Source organism: Ictalurus punctatus, chromosome 23, assembly GCF_001660625.3.
Source record: "Ictalurus punctatus breed USDA103 chromosome 23, Coco_2.0, whole genome shotgun sequence".
Taxonomy (NCBI): domain Eukaryota; kingdom Metazoa; phylum Chordata; class Actinopteri; order Siluriformes; family Ictaluridae; genus Ictalurus; species Ictalurus punctatus.
In genome coordinates, this window is record NC_030438.2 from 9,305,001 (window position 1) to 9,321,682 (window position 16,682).

General features: G+C 38.8%; 1 protein-coding gene across 2 annotated transcripts in view; it reads left to right on the plus strand.

Moving 5' to 3' along the window:
• The window catches only part of sh3kbp1 (SH3-domain kinase binding protein 1), a 48,887-nt gene that overhangs the window by 22,713 nt on the left and 9,492 nt on the right, over positions 1-16,682 (plus strand). For both annotated transcript variants that reach the window (XM_047150092.2, XM_017453029.3), the window contains exons 3-8: positions 6,190-6,319; positions 8,774-8,880; positions 8,988-9,120; positions 9,636-9,829; positions 15,115-15,187; positions 15,619-15,713. In XM_047150092.2, coding sequence (XP_047006048.1) covers positions 6,190-6,319; positions 8,774-8,880; positions 8,988-9,120; positions 9,636-9,829; positions 15,115-15,187; positions 15,619-15,713 — 732 coding nt within the window. The remainder of the gene's footprint in view (positions 1-6,189; positions 6,320-8,773; positions 8,881-8,987; positions 9,121-9,635; positions 9,830-15,114; positions 15,188-15,618; positions 15,714-16,682) is intronic.

A 16,682-nucleotide genomic window follows, 5' to 3' on the forward strand; every position in this document is an offset into this window, starting at 1 on the left:
TAATACTGGGAGGAGACGTCAGTGCAGGAACAGAGCAGGACACACTGATGGAGTAAAGAGTCATGTGACCCTGTAGGAGGATTCTGATTGGCTGATTTACTTTATGGTAGAACTATATATAATACACCATACTGTACTCTGAGTATGTGTGTGTGTGTGTTGCATCATTGCTTTAAAAGGATGTATAGAATTTAATTACATTTACAATTAAGTCTGACTGCAGGTTTAATCTCTGGTGTTTATTTTTATCATCTGAGAGGAAAAGACATGTGTGTGTGTGTGTGTGTGTTACATGTTGCAGAATTTTGCAGCTGTGGGTTAACTGTGGTCTGAGCTTGAAGCAGGAAGTGTGTGTTTGATAGGTTCATCACAGCTGTTGCTCAAAAGTGATGCACTTTGTGTGTGTGTGTGTGTGTGTGCGTGTGCGCACACGCGTTAGTGTGAGATGTGCAGCTCGGCCAGTGCGAGACTCTCAGTGAAGCGATATTACTGTGAACACACCTCATAATGATGATGATGAAGATTATCGCACAATGTTTCTGCAGTGTTTTATACAGCGGTGCTTGAAAGTTTGTGAACCCTTTAGAATTTTCTACATTTCAGCATAAATATGACTGAAAACACCATCAGATTTTCACACACAAGTCCTAAAAGATGATTACGAGAACCCGATGAGACTGAAATTTTATACGTGCTCATTTATTTATTGAGGAAAATGATACAGAATTACACATCTGTGAGCGGCAAAAGTATGTGAACGTCTAGGATTAGCAGTTCATTTCAAAGGGTTCACAAACTTTCAAGCACCACTTTATTTACTATCAAATCTCATGCAGTTCATGAAACCTTGTATTTTTATTAAATTTTGTAAAATGAGTCACATTTAGGGGCGGGGCTACATATCCGCTCCCTTTGTGATGTACGCAAATAAGCAGTGACTTTATTTCTAGTCACTTCCTGTTTTTATTTTTACTCAGCTAAAGCTTTTTCACTCTTTTATTTTACTTTCATAACTTATTCAGACTTAACTTAACTTAACTTAACTTAACCGTCTGAAGAGCCAGAAAAATCACGTGAAGGTGAAAGACACGTGAGCTGTTAGCACTTAATTTTACTTTGCAGCAGCTCGGTGAACTTTGACCTGTGAGTTTGCAAACCTCAGTCGTGTGAGCTAATAGAAAACAAGAAGGCGGGACTATGGTGTGTTTCGATCGGTAAAAAAAGAAATGGTGGCGTCGCTAATTATTAAATATCATCAAACTGAAATACCGCCTCGCTATTTTATTAACTGTTGCTTCAAATAAAATAATATAAATATAAATATAAATCTCGTCCCTGACGTACGCTATGCTTTCTCTAGCAGTTTTTTAACGATTTTATTTTTTTCTCCTGCTTTCTAGAAGTTCTTGTCAGCAGCGTTGGCTCTTCTGGTTCCTTTCACACCGACGCAGAACGCTCGTATGTTCTGTGTGTTTATGTGGAACTTTTGACGGGAGGGTGAACCGGGACGTGATTCTGACGTGACGAGATTCCGACGTGACGTGATTCCGATGTGAGTCAGCCTCGGTTAGTGTTAGTTCCTCGACAGGTCCTCGCGTCACAGTCTTAAACGTCCATGCTGTCAGGTCTCTCTGTATTGGTGTTCCCCACCGTGACACTCTGTCGGCTCTTATACATCGTTTTCTTCATTCGGGAGGTAGAACGAAGATGCCGAGGCTCGACACAGAGTCTGTTTATGTTCTTAGATCGGACTCGGGTCTTTCAGATCTTTTAGAAAGCAGATTTTGGGTTAGTGACATTTCTGGGCTTCAATTTTTTTTTATTACTACTTTTTATAACTAAAAAAGAAAAAGTTATTATTAACAAAGTTATTATTAAATACCTTAAATAGATCATTATAATGAAATAAATAGCTGAATAATTAAATATCATTAAAACGTTAATGACTATATTTGAAAAATAGTTAAAAGAATTTTAAAAAAGCGTTTTTAATTTAATTTGAATATTATCTTAATAACCATTCTTGCCTTTTTTATCATCATGAAAAGATTTATCTAAGACGACTTACGACATATATAATAAATAATTGAATAATTAAATGATGATGGTGATGATGAGGACGATGATGGTGATGATGCTAATGATGATGATGATGATGGTGATAATGATGGTGTGATGGTGATGATGATGATGATCGTGATGATGATGAGGATGAGGGTGATGATGGTGATGATGATGATGGTGATGGTGATAATGATGATGATGATGATGGTGATGATGATGGTGATGAGGATGATGATGGTGATGATGATGGTGATGATGATGGTGATGATGATGGTAATGATGATGGTGATGAGGATGATGATGGTGATGATGATGATGATGATAATGGTGATGGTGATAATGATGGTGATGATGAGGATGATGATGGTGATTGTGATGATGATCAGGATGGTGATGATGATGATCATGGTGATGATGATGATGATGATGGTGATTATGATAATGGTGATGATGGTGATAATGATGATGAGGATGATGAGGATGATGATGGTGATGATGATGGTGAGAACGATGATGATGATGGTGATGGTGATGATGAGGATGAGGGTGATGATGGTGAGGACGATGATGATGATGGTGATGATGATGGTGATGATGATGATGGTGATGATGATGGTGATGATGATGATCGTGATGATGAGGATGAGGATAATGAGGGTGATGATGATGGTGATGGTGATGACGATGATGATGTAGTGATGATGATGGCGATGATGATGATGGTGATGATGATGATGGTGATGGTGATGGTGGTGATGATGATGATGGTGATGATGGTGATGGTGATGATGGTGATGATGATGGTGATGATGGTGGTGATGATGGTGATGATGGTGATGATGATGGTGATGATGATGGTGATGGTGGTGATGATGATGGTGATGATGGTGATGATGATGGTGATGGTGATGATGATGATGGTGATGATGGTGATAATGATGATGAGGATGATGGTGATGGTGATGATGATGATGATGATGAGGGTGATGATGATAATGGTGATGATGATGGTGATGATGGTGATGATAGTGATGATGGTGGTGATGATGATGATGGTGATAATGGTGATGGTGATGGTGATGATGGAGCTCACATAAGAGTTATTAGAAGAATGTTTAAGTTTAAGTACGTGTCCTGAACCCCTGGAAGTTTTAAATGCCAGAAGTGTGAGATTGTCCGTGTTGGACCCTCGAGCAAGATCTTGTGAATATGCAAAAAGCTCTTGAATGATGCATATTATAATCATAGAAAGCTTGTTCCCTATCCTGGTCATGTGAAAACTTGAGATGACTCATTGATCATTTTGAACTGTTCAGGACAGACTGTGCGTCTCTGTCTCCGGCCCCGGCGTGTCTGCTGGCAGGGACACTCATGCTTTAACAAAATCCTTGTGGAAGAACTGGTTTTAAAAAATGTATAAATCAGGTAATGATCGTTCACTTACACAGAAATACAGAAACGCAGTTACCTGTTCAACATGAAAACTCATTTAAAACTAGCAAGGAGACTGTGAGGAGGAGGAGTCAAGTGAAAGTGAGCTTTGTGTACAGAAGTGTGTGTGTGTGCGTGACTTTACAGATAGGTGCCTTTTTCTGCTTCGTTCTTTCAGACAGAAACGTCTCCCAGCAAATCGCTCAGGAGATACGATCTCTAATGTTCTCCCAAGGTTAACGTTTAGATACTGTGTGTGTGTGTGTGTGTGTGAGTATGTGGCTGTGTGTGTGTCTGTGTGTGTGTCTGTGTGTGTGTGTGTGTGTGTGTGTGTGTGTGTGGCTGTGTGTGTGTGTGTGTGTGTGTGTGTGTGTGTGTGGCTGTGTGTGTGTGTGTGTGTGTGTGTGTGTGTGTGTGTGTGTGTGTGTGGCTGTGTGTGTGTGTGTGTGTGTGTGTGTGTGTGGCTGTGTGTGTGTGTGTCTGTGTGTGTGTGTGTGTGTGTGTGTGTGTGTGTGTGTGTGTCTGTGTGTGTGTGTGTTCTGATTCATCCTTTTACATTTGCTTTTTCTTTGCATGTCTCTCACCAAGGTTGTCATTCTCTCTCATATCTGCAAACTTGAATAAAATATTCCAGACATTGTGTGTGTGTGTGTGTGTGTGTGTGTGTGTGTGTGTGTGTGTGTGTGTGTGTGTGTTAAATGCACGGTCTGAGTGATTATGTAACAGTGGTTGTAGGGAAACATCTTCCTCCATCAGCTCGGCTGTAGATGATGAAGTCTCAGAATCTCATTTTCCTAAATCTAATCTAAATCTCCTCACTGTAAAATAAATAAATAAATTGATAGTTAGATAGATAGATAGATAGATAGATAGATAGATAGATAGATAGATATTATTTCTGAGGTTATGATCAGCGAGACAGTAAACACACATCCACAGACACCAGGCTGATATCCCCATCAGTAAAACCGCACCCTGGAGTTTCTGAGCGTTGGGTTGGGAATGAACAGATTAAAAGATCGGACTCTTCATAAAATTCTTTGAGCAGAAGAAGAGTAGAAGAGAGAGACGCAGTCATGTGAACTATTCACGAGGAGCTACGGCAGTTCATTTATAATAGCAGAAATAATTCAATAATAACTATTAAATACAATTAAACACTTAAACACATAGTAACAACATATCGTCTTGCCTTTCTCTTTTCAAGAGACCAGAAAAAAATGGAAAATTTTAAATATGTATATTTTTTGAGAGCATTAAAGAATAAAACAGAGACGAGAGTGGTTTTGTGTTATTAGCAATAATAATAATTATTATTATTATTATTATTATTATTATTATTATTATTATTATTATTATAACAATCATAATCATAATAATTCGTTTTATTACTTGTCTAATTTTTTTTCTTTTATGTAAAGAATTTTCAGATTTTGACTCAAAATGAAGTGTTATATAAATAAAGATTGTTATTATTATTATTATTATTATTATTATTAAGAGCTAACAGACTGCAGAATGTATTATTAAAATGCAGTTAATTTTTAACTGGGAAAAGACAAATGTTCGGATTATCATCAGCATTATTTTCCTTTTTTGTATGTGAAATAAGTATATGAAATTCATTACTTTGTCTTTTATTTATTTTATTAGTATTTTTTAAAAATCAATTTAATTTAAAAAAAAATTATGTGACTTTGCTGATTTGAGATGAAGGTTTGAGAGTTGAACTATTTTTAGGTTTGGTATTTAACCGACTTTATGATTCAGGATAGAGAGAGAGAGAGAAAGAGAATCAGGATGACGTGGCAGGAAGAAAGTGGCGGAGGATGTTGATGAACTTTGACCCCTGATTAAGACAGATATTGTGCATACTCGAGCTGCTCTCAGGAACTGGAATTACAACCAAAATCCACATATGGAGAAGTGCTTACAGTGTGTGTGTGTGTGTGTGTGTGTGTGTGTGTGTGTGTGTGTGTGTGTGTGTGTGGTTTACTCCTCCTCAGCAGTGCTGCATTCAGGAAATGGGTCCAAAACACTCCTCCCCTCCCTCTCTCTCTTTCTCGCTCTCTCTCTCTCTCTCTCTCATTCTCTCAGTGTCTCTCACCCATTATATCTAAAAAGTCACCGTAAACAAAACCCCCTCTTAACGCAGTGTGTGTTGTGCCGTATGAATTGTTCCAGTACACCAGAATGACCCTGGTGTTATAGATATATTACTATACTTGGTGTACTAACCATGGTGTAAATGCATCCCACAATGCAATGCTTTTTTTTAGCTTCAAAATAAAAGCCATGGTGAAAACAGACATCATCGTTTCAGAAAATGCTAATTGAGCAGAAGTCTTAATAGCTAGCCGATCTGCTAGTTTATAAAAACACTGACTGAATTTAATATTAATAATTTGCCTCAAACCTTGTTTCATTTGAAACCGAGTGTGATTTTGTACAGAATAGGGAATTCAGTTTGATGTCATTCTGAAGAAACTGCGTCCACCATTTGCATGTGAATCTGATTGGCAGGTGGTCACATGACCATGTGAGAACACTCTAAGGAGTAAGAAGTCATATACAGTAAATCTGTGTACAGTTCATTACCTTCCTCTCTCACACAGCAGGACATTAGCGGTCTCTTGCACCTCCTGGTGGCAGTTTAAAGAACTTCTCTCACTTTTTCTCCATCTTCTCCTGCAGGAGATGAAAACGGAGGTGAAAACGGAGGTGAAGAAGGAGCTCAGCTCCACCTCCCAAGCAGCCAAATCGGATCTGTCCAACGGCAGTGCCAGTCCCGGATCAGAATCCAGCCTCAGACCAGCTAAGAAAGGTACAGACACTCGACATTAACAGCACTACAAATACATTTCTCATCCTGATGCGTTACGCATGCGATTTGATTTCTAATGGACGTAAAATGGACACAGACACAATTCTACATCATATTAATGTTCAAAAGCAGTAGATCGGAATTGCTCCAGTTATGATCTGATCCGTCTCTCTGTGTACGTTTCTATCAGTGTTACAGGGATGCAAACTTTTGCTCGCTGACTAATGAATAGAGTGTTGAGCATAAATATGCATTTCATTATCTGTCTGTTTTACAGTTTTAATTTAACAACCCTTTGTTTCTCTGTTGTTTTTTGCATTTTAAACATTAAATGCACTATATAAATATTATTGTTTATTGTAGTAGTATTATTAGAAGTAGTACTATTAGTAGCAGTAGAAGTAGGAGGAGGAGTAGAATTAGAAGAAGTAGTATGAATAGTGTAGTATGAATAGCGTAGTATGAATAGCGTAGTATGAATAGTGTAGTATGAATAGTGTAGTAGTATGAATAGTGTAGTAGTATGAATAGCGTAGTATGAATAGCGTAGTATGAATAGCATAGTATGAATAGTGTATGAATAGTGTAGCATGAATAGCGTAGTATGAATAGCGTAGTATGAATAGTGTAGTATGAATAGTGTATGAATAGTGTAGCATGAATAGCGTAGTATGAATAGCGTAGTATGAATAGTGTAGTATGAATAGTGTATGAATAGTGTAGTATGAATAGTGTATGAATAGCGTAGTATGAATAGCGTAGTATGAATAGTGTAGTATGAATAGCATAGTATGAATAGTGTAGTATGAATAGATTAGTGAGGAGTAGTATGAATAGTGTAGTATGAATAGCGTAGTATGAATAGTGTAGTATGAATAGCGTGGTATGAATAGCGTAGTATGAATAGCGTAGTATGAATAGTGTAGTATGAATAGCGTCGTATGAATAGTGTAGTATGAATAGATTAGTATGAATAGATTAGTGAGGAGTAGTATAATAGTGTAGTATGAATAGCGTAGTATGAATAGTGTAGTATGAATAGCATAGTATGAATAGTGTAGTATGAATAGTGTAGTATGAATAGCGTAGTATAAATAGTGTAGTAGTAGTATTCCAACGCAAATCAACACAAAATAAATACCACTTTAGTTAGATGTATAAATAGTTTAGAGTTTAATTCACTTCACACTTGGCCAGAGATGTGTATTAAAATATAAACATTACAATAATTGACTTTATTTATTTAAGTATCTAATTATATGATTTACAAATAAAAGAAACTGCTAATAATTATGATGTTGAATTATTATTAGGATATTATTATAGCATTAATAAAAATGAATGATGTTTTAATGAATATTTTGATATACTCTGTGCTCTCTATCCTACACAATGCTCTACATATACAAATCAGTCATGTTTTTATTTCTTATTTCTTTACTTGATGGAGGCAGTTAAACAGCATGGATCCTCCTGAACTTCTTGGAGATCTAATGGGTTTTGACACATTTTCCGTTGTGCTTTATGGAGAGAAGTGAAACCTCAGTAATGTTAAATGGAGCGTGACTTTCATCGCCGTGAGGAGGGTTAAAGTTCAGATTAGTGAACTGAGATTACAGACTCACTCACACAGAGAAAACTCCGGAAACCTCATAAAAGCTGTTTTTATCTTCGTTTATTACAAAGAATTATAAAACCCTGATATCGGAACACAGAACTTTTAATCTATTTTTAAAATTGATCTTTATCTCTGCTAGTTCAGTCTAATTTCTCTCAAATTTCATGTTTTTATTTTCTTATTCACCATAATGCTCTCTTCTTATTGATATTTGTTGACTATATTTGCTCTCTGCATAGAGTGCGACACGATGATGTTGTGGATGCTGTGTAAATTAAAATTAAATTGTAAAATTGTATATATTTTACAATTTTATACATCGGCACTCTCTTTATTTTTATCTAAAGTATTGGCACCCTTGACGTCATTTATGAAGCTCACTCCCTTTAATTTAAATCAGTATTCACACAGGTTCATTATTTCACCATATGAAGAAAACAACACACACACAGTTTAACATTACTTAAGTTATAGGTCTGTATTTTAATAACATATCTTCAGTCTCCGCCCCCACACCTTCCAGAGAAACTCATCATACTTTCACAGGTACCAATATATGATCGGAAACAGACACAGAGACCTCGACTGGGTGCCAATAGTTCTGTATTTGTAACTCTAACATACAGCACTGGGTGGCGACAAGCACACTGTTTACCATATATGGTGATTTGGGGGCATGTGTTTATGTAAATTAGCCTGGCAAAGCAAGAACAGAGTAAAATATTGAGAATGTGTAAGTAATGTGTAATTTATTATTGTTTTTATGTATAGTAGGTAACTAAAACCTGTGGAAATGACGTGTGTGTGTGTGTGTGTGTGTGTGTGTGTGGTAAAAGGAGAGGCCATACGTAAGAGACGCTGCAAAGCTGCCTTTAGTTACATCCCGCAGAATGAAGACGAGCTGGAGCTCAAGATCGGAGACATCATCGAGGTCCTGGGAGAGGTGAAGAGCGTTTTATTATTTCAGTTGTGTTTATTATTATCCGAGTATGTGTGTGTGTGTGTGTGTTAATTAGTTGGAGCTTGAATTCCTGTGTCGATTTGCTGCAGGTGGAGGAGGGCTGGTGGGAAGGATGTCTCAATGGCAAGACCGGGATGTTCCCCTGCAACTTCACTAAAGAGCTGCCGGCCGACGTGGAGGATCTGGCAACCCCACCTGAGGACACACGCAGCACACGGACCAGTCAGTAGTTCTGTAAAATTAAATGGATAAAAAATATGACGTGACTTTATTTAATAAGTAAAACAATAGTAATCGCTGCTGTTGTGTAAGAGGAATAAAACACCTGGGGTCGTGGTGTTATGGGTAAATAACTCCGCTTCAGCACACTGCCCTGTCGTTGATTAGTTTAATACAACAGCACCACACACAGTGATTTATTCACTTATTTAAAACTCATTAAGCTGGCAGTTTGTGAATGAGGAGCTCAGTGAAGTGGGGCTCAGCCACACCCATCTCAATGAGCCAATCACAGAGCCTCATTTTAGTCCTGACCTATCAACTCCCACAATACTGAACAAAGACACTCTAGAGGCCTGGATTTATATTCTACACACACACACACACAGAGCCCTTTATTTTTAGAGTACAACCTAAATCTCACTTCCTATCTCATGTCACTCAGTGTGTGCACTGGTGTAATGTGCGTATAATGTGTGTGTGTGTGTGTGTGTGTGTGTGTGTGTGTGTGTGTGTAGGTGTGAAGGACAGCACTGGCTCGGAGAGTGACGGAGGAGACAGTAGCAGTGTGCGTTCAGACGCAGGCAGTGCCGCCTCCAGCAGCGAGATTCAGCCCAAGAAGGTGCGCGGCTTCGGATTCGGCGACATCTTCAAAGATCAGCCCATTAAGCTCCGCCCACGATCCATGGACGTGGACAACGAACTAGAGAAGGTCAGCGATTGTTACTGTGTGTGTGTGTGTGTGTGTGTGTGTGTGTGTGTGTGGCTAAAAATCAGAGTTCAGCACCAAACCCGAAAAAACAAAAATGATCCAGTCAGCATCAGACACCTCATTTAAATGTGCCATTAAGGCACATGCCCATATATGGGAATATGGGTGTGTCTTTGATTCCATATATAGAAAAAGCACAGCTCTAAGTGGCTGTTTTTTCGAGCCTATAAATGGGAATGAGGCAGTTTCTTTGAGTTTATATATTATATATGTAAAGGAGAGCAGCTCAGAGTGGGTGTGTCTTTAACACCATAGATGGGAATGTGGGTGTGTCTTTACATCTATAAAACTGAGTGCAGCCCTTATATGACCTGTATGACCATATATGGAAGACCAAGTTTTACAGTAAATTGGTAATGCGCATAAATATTATATTATTACACTATTACTCATAAACATTTTTATAAAAATGTGATGAAGATGTGGTAAATTTTTCAGAATACAGTTCTGACATCAAACATTTATCTAAATCTAAAGCATTATAATAAAAATATAAATACATTTTTGTGCAGTATTTATTTTCAAATTTACATGAGCCTTTTTCGTGTTTGAGAAGTATAAATAATTGAGACAGAATTGAAATCTACATGAGCAACTTAAAAGTGATTTAAAAGTACATTTATGTATGTAGTATATCTGTATATTTATTTATTTATTTATGTATTTGGGTCAGATTGAAATTTGTACCTCGACTGTGCAGTTTCTGTGAGCTCCAGCGCTAACACTGAATAGTGTTTCCGTCTCGGTAGGATGATGTCATCAGTCTGAGTCAGTTCTACTTCCTGTCTGTCTGCTCTGATTTACAAGTGAAATCTTTAGAGGGATGAAACACACGAAGCATCTGGGAACTGCAGGTCGCCGTGATGATAAAACACCTCACGCATGAGGACGTGTTTATGATATTTAACAGCGTGTTTATTTTTACGTATGAAAAACTAGCAAGATAACGAGAACGCTTTTATTGATTTATTTCATTTAGATGAAATTTTGCTCTGAAGTCACAGCAGCTTGGATTTACATCACACTGCAAAACATTCAAATAGTTTCATAAATAATAATAAAAAAAAGTTACAATTAAATTACAACTAAATAACAGCAGTCATTATAGTGTTTATTAAAAAGAGTAAATCTTCTGTTAAAGTGGTTTTTAGTCACTTTGCTATTTTGCGTCAGCGTGTGAGACTCCAACTAAGCATGAGGTCTCTGGAGGTGTGTCTGAATCTGTCTCTCTCTCTCTCTTCCTCTCTCCCTCTCTCTCTCTCACACTCCTCTCTCTCTCTCTCCCTCTCTCTCTCCCTCCCTCTCTCTCCCTCTCTCTCTTCCTCTCTCTCTCTCTCTCTCCCTCCCTCTCTCTCCCTCTATCTCTCTCTCCTTCTCTCTCTTCCTCTCTCTCCCTCTATCTCTCTCACTCTCCTTCTCTCTCTCTCTCTCCCTCTCTTCCTCTCTCTCTCTCTCTCTCCCTCCCTCTCTCTCCCTCTATCTCTCTCTCCTTCTCTCTCTTCCTCTCTCTCCCTCTATCTCTCTCACTCTCCTTCTCTCTCTCTCACTCTCTTCCTCTCTCTCTCCCTCTCTTTCTCTCTCTCTCTCTCTCTCTCTCTCTCTTCCTCTCTCTCTCCCTCTCTTCCTCTCTCTCTCCCTCTCTTTCTCTCTCTCTCTCCCTCTCATCCTCTCTCTCTCTCTCTCTCTCTCTCTTCCCCTCTCTCTCTCTTTCTCTCTCTCTCTCTCTCCCTCCTCATCCTTTACATTGTTCCAGTTTTAGGAAACAGGAAGTCGTGTTTTTTTCCGGGGTTTTTCTTTACACTGGTGTCTGCGCTGGATTTGGAGCGGGAATGTTGGTGTTATAATCACAGCTGAAGCATTTACGTTTATTTGAAAAGGAAAATATGGAAATGTGTTTTCAAATGTGATTTCTGAGCGCATCAACCTGAGCAAACCACACCCATATCCAGCCACATATTTAACATGGTCTGCTTTACATAACCATAAACACCTGTGCTTATGTTTTCACCCCCTAGAACTTTTCCACGTTGTGTAGTGTTACAGCCCGAACTGAGATGGACTTCACTGGGATTATTACAGTTTCCTTTGTAAAACTGTGCTGAATCATCTTTGGTTACAATTACATCTGTAAGTCTTCTGGGATATGTCTCTATCTGCTTTGCACATCTGGAGCCGTTGTTTTTTGTTTAAAAAAAAAGTGCTGAAGTTCTGTTAGACTGCATGGAGAGCAGTGTTGTTGTTGTTGTTGGTGGTGGTGGTGGTGGTGAGAGCAATTTGCAAGTCTTACCGTGGATTGTCGATCATATTGAGTTCAGTGTTTGGACCGGGCCGGTCTAACATATTCACGTTCGTGGTTTTTGAACCATTCCAGTGTAGATCGTGTGCTTAAGCTCATTGTCCTGTTGGAATGTGAATCTCCGCCCCAGTCTCAAGTCTTGCGCAGACTAGCTCAGGTTTTCATTTATGTATCTGTTGTCATCCATCTCACCCTCAACCCTGACCAGTTTCCCCTGCTGAAGAAAAACGTCCTCGCAGCGTAGCGTGATGCTATCGCCACCGTGCTTCACAGTGAGGATGGGGTTCTCAGAGGGATGAGCCGCGTTGGGTTTCTGACGAACGTAGCCCTCCGTTGCAGAGTCAGAAAGTTTTGTTTTGGTCTGATCTTTGGTCCATCTTTGTGCAGTTCCAGGCTGTAGTTTGTCCTGTGAACAGCCTCATTTTTATTTCTAGTGAAAGTGAGACGTGACACATTTCTGTCCAATGCATTTCTGATGGAAACTGAACCAGAACTAGTTCAGGGGGTGAATACTTACGCAGTCACGACTTTTCTGATTTTAGTTTGTAAATAACTATAGGGATCCCTGCACACACACACACACACACACAATATTATTGTACAATATTACACAAACAGTATTATGGGTTACTTTGTGTAGATTCATAACATAAAATCACAATTAAGTACATTTGAGTTCCAGAATGGAACACTACATAATATCAAGGGGGTGAATACTTATGCACAGCATGCACTCTCTCTCTCTCTCTCAGTGCTAAAGCAGAAGTAACTCTTCGAGCGTTTCATGTAGCTCAGGGGTGTGAACTTCAGCAGCACTGAAACGTCACACTCCTTCGTATGCAAAAACACACACACACACACACACACACACACACACACGCACACACAGACACACACACACACGCACACACAGACACACACTGAAAAACAGTCGTACCTGGAGCTTTTGACTCGTGAGGACTTTAGTCAGTGGAGGACAGTGAGGTAAACAAACACTCTTATTCCTCTTCTGGTTTTTCCTCTCTCTCTCTCTCTCTCTGTCTCTCTCTCTCTATATATATATATATCTCTCTCACTTTCTGTTGTGGTTTTCCTCCGTTTTGTTTGTGACAGAAATGTGAAACCTGCGTATGAGGTGTGTGAAAGGAGTGTGTGAGTGTCGTGTGTGTGGCGTTTGAGCTTTATACGTTTAGAGAATGCTGTGTGAGAGAGGTATTAGAGGTGTGTGAGCACAGTGTGATTAGTGGCGGTCGTGACGAGGACGAAGACGAGGTGTCTCAGGGATGTAGTTCACATTAACAGGAAGTGATGTGGTCACAGCCGGGGTACGGAGACTCTGCGTGTTCCCTCGGGGCTGCGCAGGATCCAGATGTTGGCCTGATGTTATTGAAACGTGGTGTTAGTTCTCTGAGACCACATGACTCTCGTTACTGCGTCTCCTGCATGGCTGTCTTAAACGAGAGAGGAAGAGGGTGGAGGAGAGCGGTGAGACGCTGTGCTTTCCTGGCAGTACAGAGCTGTGTGTGTGTGTGTCTGTGTGTGATTGTGTGTGTGTGTGTGTGTGTGTGTGTGTCTGTCGGTGTTAAATAGTGTGTTTTAAGAGTGTGGGGCTGGAACGGTTCCCCGTCCATGTTTGTGGAACCAGCGTGGCTTCTCTACACAAAACTGTTTTCTCTCTCTCTCTCTCTCTCTCTCTCTCTCTCTCTCTCTCTCTCACTCTCTCACTCACACACACACAAGCTGCTTTATTTATTTACAGTGGTTAAAAAACGAACGGAAAAATGAAGAGTGTGTAAGAGTGTGCGTGAGAGTGTGTGTGAGGGTGTATGTGTGAGAGTGTGTGAGAGTGTGTGTTGTGACAGAATCGTAATGTGGAATAACGTGTTAAAGCTATACTTCATTTAACTTGAAAATATCAAAGTGTGTTTCATTAAAGATTTTAAAAAATGAAAAATATAAAAATTAAAAATGTACAGCAGAGCAAAAAAAAACTTGAGTGAAAATGATGCTAAACAACAATGTTAATAAAAACAACCCCAAATTAACAATACATAAATAAAAATAATAATAAAAAGAAGAAGAAGATTATTCATGAAGGTTAAGGTTAGGGGTGGAGCCAGGGGGTGGGGTTAGCATATGTACCTTTTCTTTATGACTTGAAAGTGAACGAAATCCAGCTGCATCGCCTTTTGTTTATTTTTCTTTGTACGATTATTTACGATTGTTTTTTTTCTTTAACGTGTTCCTGAGCATGTCGTGAAAACTATTTAAAAACTGTTGAATAGTGAACAATCTGTGTTGTTGTTGTTTTTTGTTTTTTTAATACGACTAAAATCGTCCACGAATGTCTCTACACCTTTAATGTCATTCGAGATACATGGAGTTATGCATATGCAAATTTTTAAATGTGAAAATGCTGTTATATCTCTTATATCATTCTCTGATAATCATTTAGCTAACTGCTAATAAATTCTCATGTGAGTATATATATATATATATATATATATATATATATATATATATATATATATATATATATATATATCAGACATGTTCACAAGTCGATGAGGATTCTCTGTAAGGAGTAGAAGAGAATTGTACTGTGATTGATGTGAGTTAGTTCATGCTAATTTTTATTGGTTTTTACAGGTGACACGGAGACATGGAGGTGTTTCCTAATTTGCATTTGGAAATTTACATATTTGTGTATATTTGCTGCTCTTGTTATTTTTACTGAGTGTAAAACTGTAGAGATGTTTTGTCGTTTTGTGGCAAACACATAGAATATATAAGTGTGTGTGTGTGTGTGTGTGTGTGATGAATAATTGTTGTGCACTTTCTCTCTCTGTCTCTCTCTCTGTCTCTATCTCTCTCTCTCTCTCTCTCTGTTTGTCTCTCTCTCTCACGCCCTCTCCTCTTTCCCCTACAGCTGACAGCGAAGAAATCAGCACCGTGTGTTCCTCAGGAAACCATGAAGACAGAACCTGAAAACAAGACCAAAGGTAACGAACGACACACACAAGTCGAGTAAAACATTTGATAAAAGTCATTTTTTATTTTAAACAGCATTTCATTATGCTTAAAACTCTCCAGGATGAAAATAATTTGTGTTCGGAGACGGACAAAGTGTGAAATTGTCGCTACAACGGTTTTGTTTTGCCTTAAATCTTAAATCTCAGATCTCAGTGTAAAGTCTGAACAAACCATTATGTTATTATGTCATAAAATATGCAAGTATCCAGTATGTAAATGAAGTATTATTAGTGGGCGTGTTTTTATTTTGCATATTCATGTATCTAGAGGTTCATTCTGAAATCTGGAGAGTACTGGATTGTGATTGGTCAGAAAGTGTTGATTAGTTTTCTATAACCACTCATTCTAGCATGTTGCGGTTTCTATAACAACAGCACGTTTGTTTTTGATGTGTTCACAGTGAAGGAGTTCTGTAAGGTGTTATTCCCGTACGACGCCCAGAACGAGGATGAGCTGTCAATCAAGGAGGGAGAGATCGTTACCATCATCAGTAAGGTGAGCAAGTATGAAGTTGTTACTCGGGCTTCAGTGTCAGGAATGCGGTGTAGTGTGCAGTGTATAGTGTGTAGTGTGTAGTGTATAGTATGCTGTGTGTAGTGTGCAGTGTGTAGTGTGCAGTGTGTAGTGTATAGTATGCTGTGTGTAGTGTGTAGTGTATAGTATGCTGTGTGTAGTGTGCAGTGTATAGTGTGTAGTGTGCAGTGTGTAGTGTATAGTATGCTGTGTGTAGTGTGCAGTGTGTAGTATATAGTGTGCAGTGTGTAGTGTATAGTGTACAGTGTGTAGTGTATAGTGTGCAGTGTATAGTGTATAGTGTGTAATGTATGGTGTATAGTGTACAGTGTGTAGTGTATAGTGTACAGTGTGTAGTGTATAGTGTGCAGTGTGTAGTGTATAGTGTGTAATGTATAATGTGCAGTGTGCAGTGTGTAGTGTATAGTGTGCAGTGTGTAGTGTGCAGTGTTACAGCCCAGTCTAGGTTGGGCCGCACAGAGTAACCAGCTCGGGATTCAAGGGAATTTGACCTTTAAATAGGGGAAGCCAGGAATAACAACACAACTGGGTTTGTGTTAAAAAGTTGTGGTATATTGTAACACACAGTTATAGATATACAACTATACAAAAAGCCAACCACCAGACATACCTTCAGGGTGGGCCAAGGCCAAAATAATAAACAAAAGGATTCTATTGTAAGGTAGCTAGCTTACCTAAAAGGAAAGTAACAAAGAAAATACAAATATTTCCCTAACTACCTAAGCCAAGACAAAAGGACCCTCTCCCAAAAGAAATGGCAGCCACACCCCTACTGCTGGTGAACCAAGTGAACATATATACAATGGTGAATAGAATGCACATAAACAGGTACAGGGACTCAAAAAACCAGAACAGCAGTCATAATATAGCATAAAGCAGCACAACCAAACACACTCTCTAAACACCAACACACATGTAACCACCTCCAAC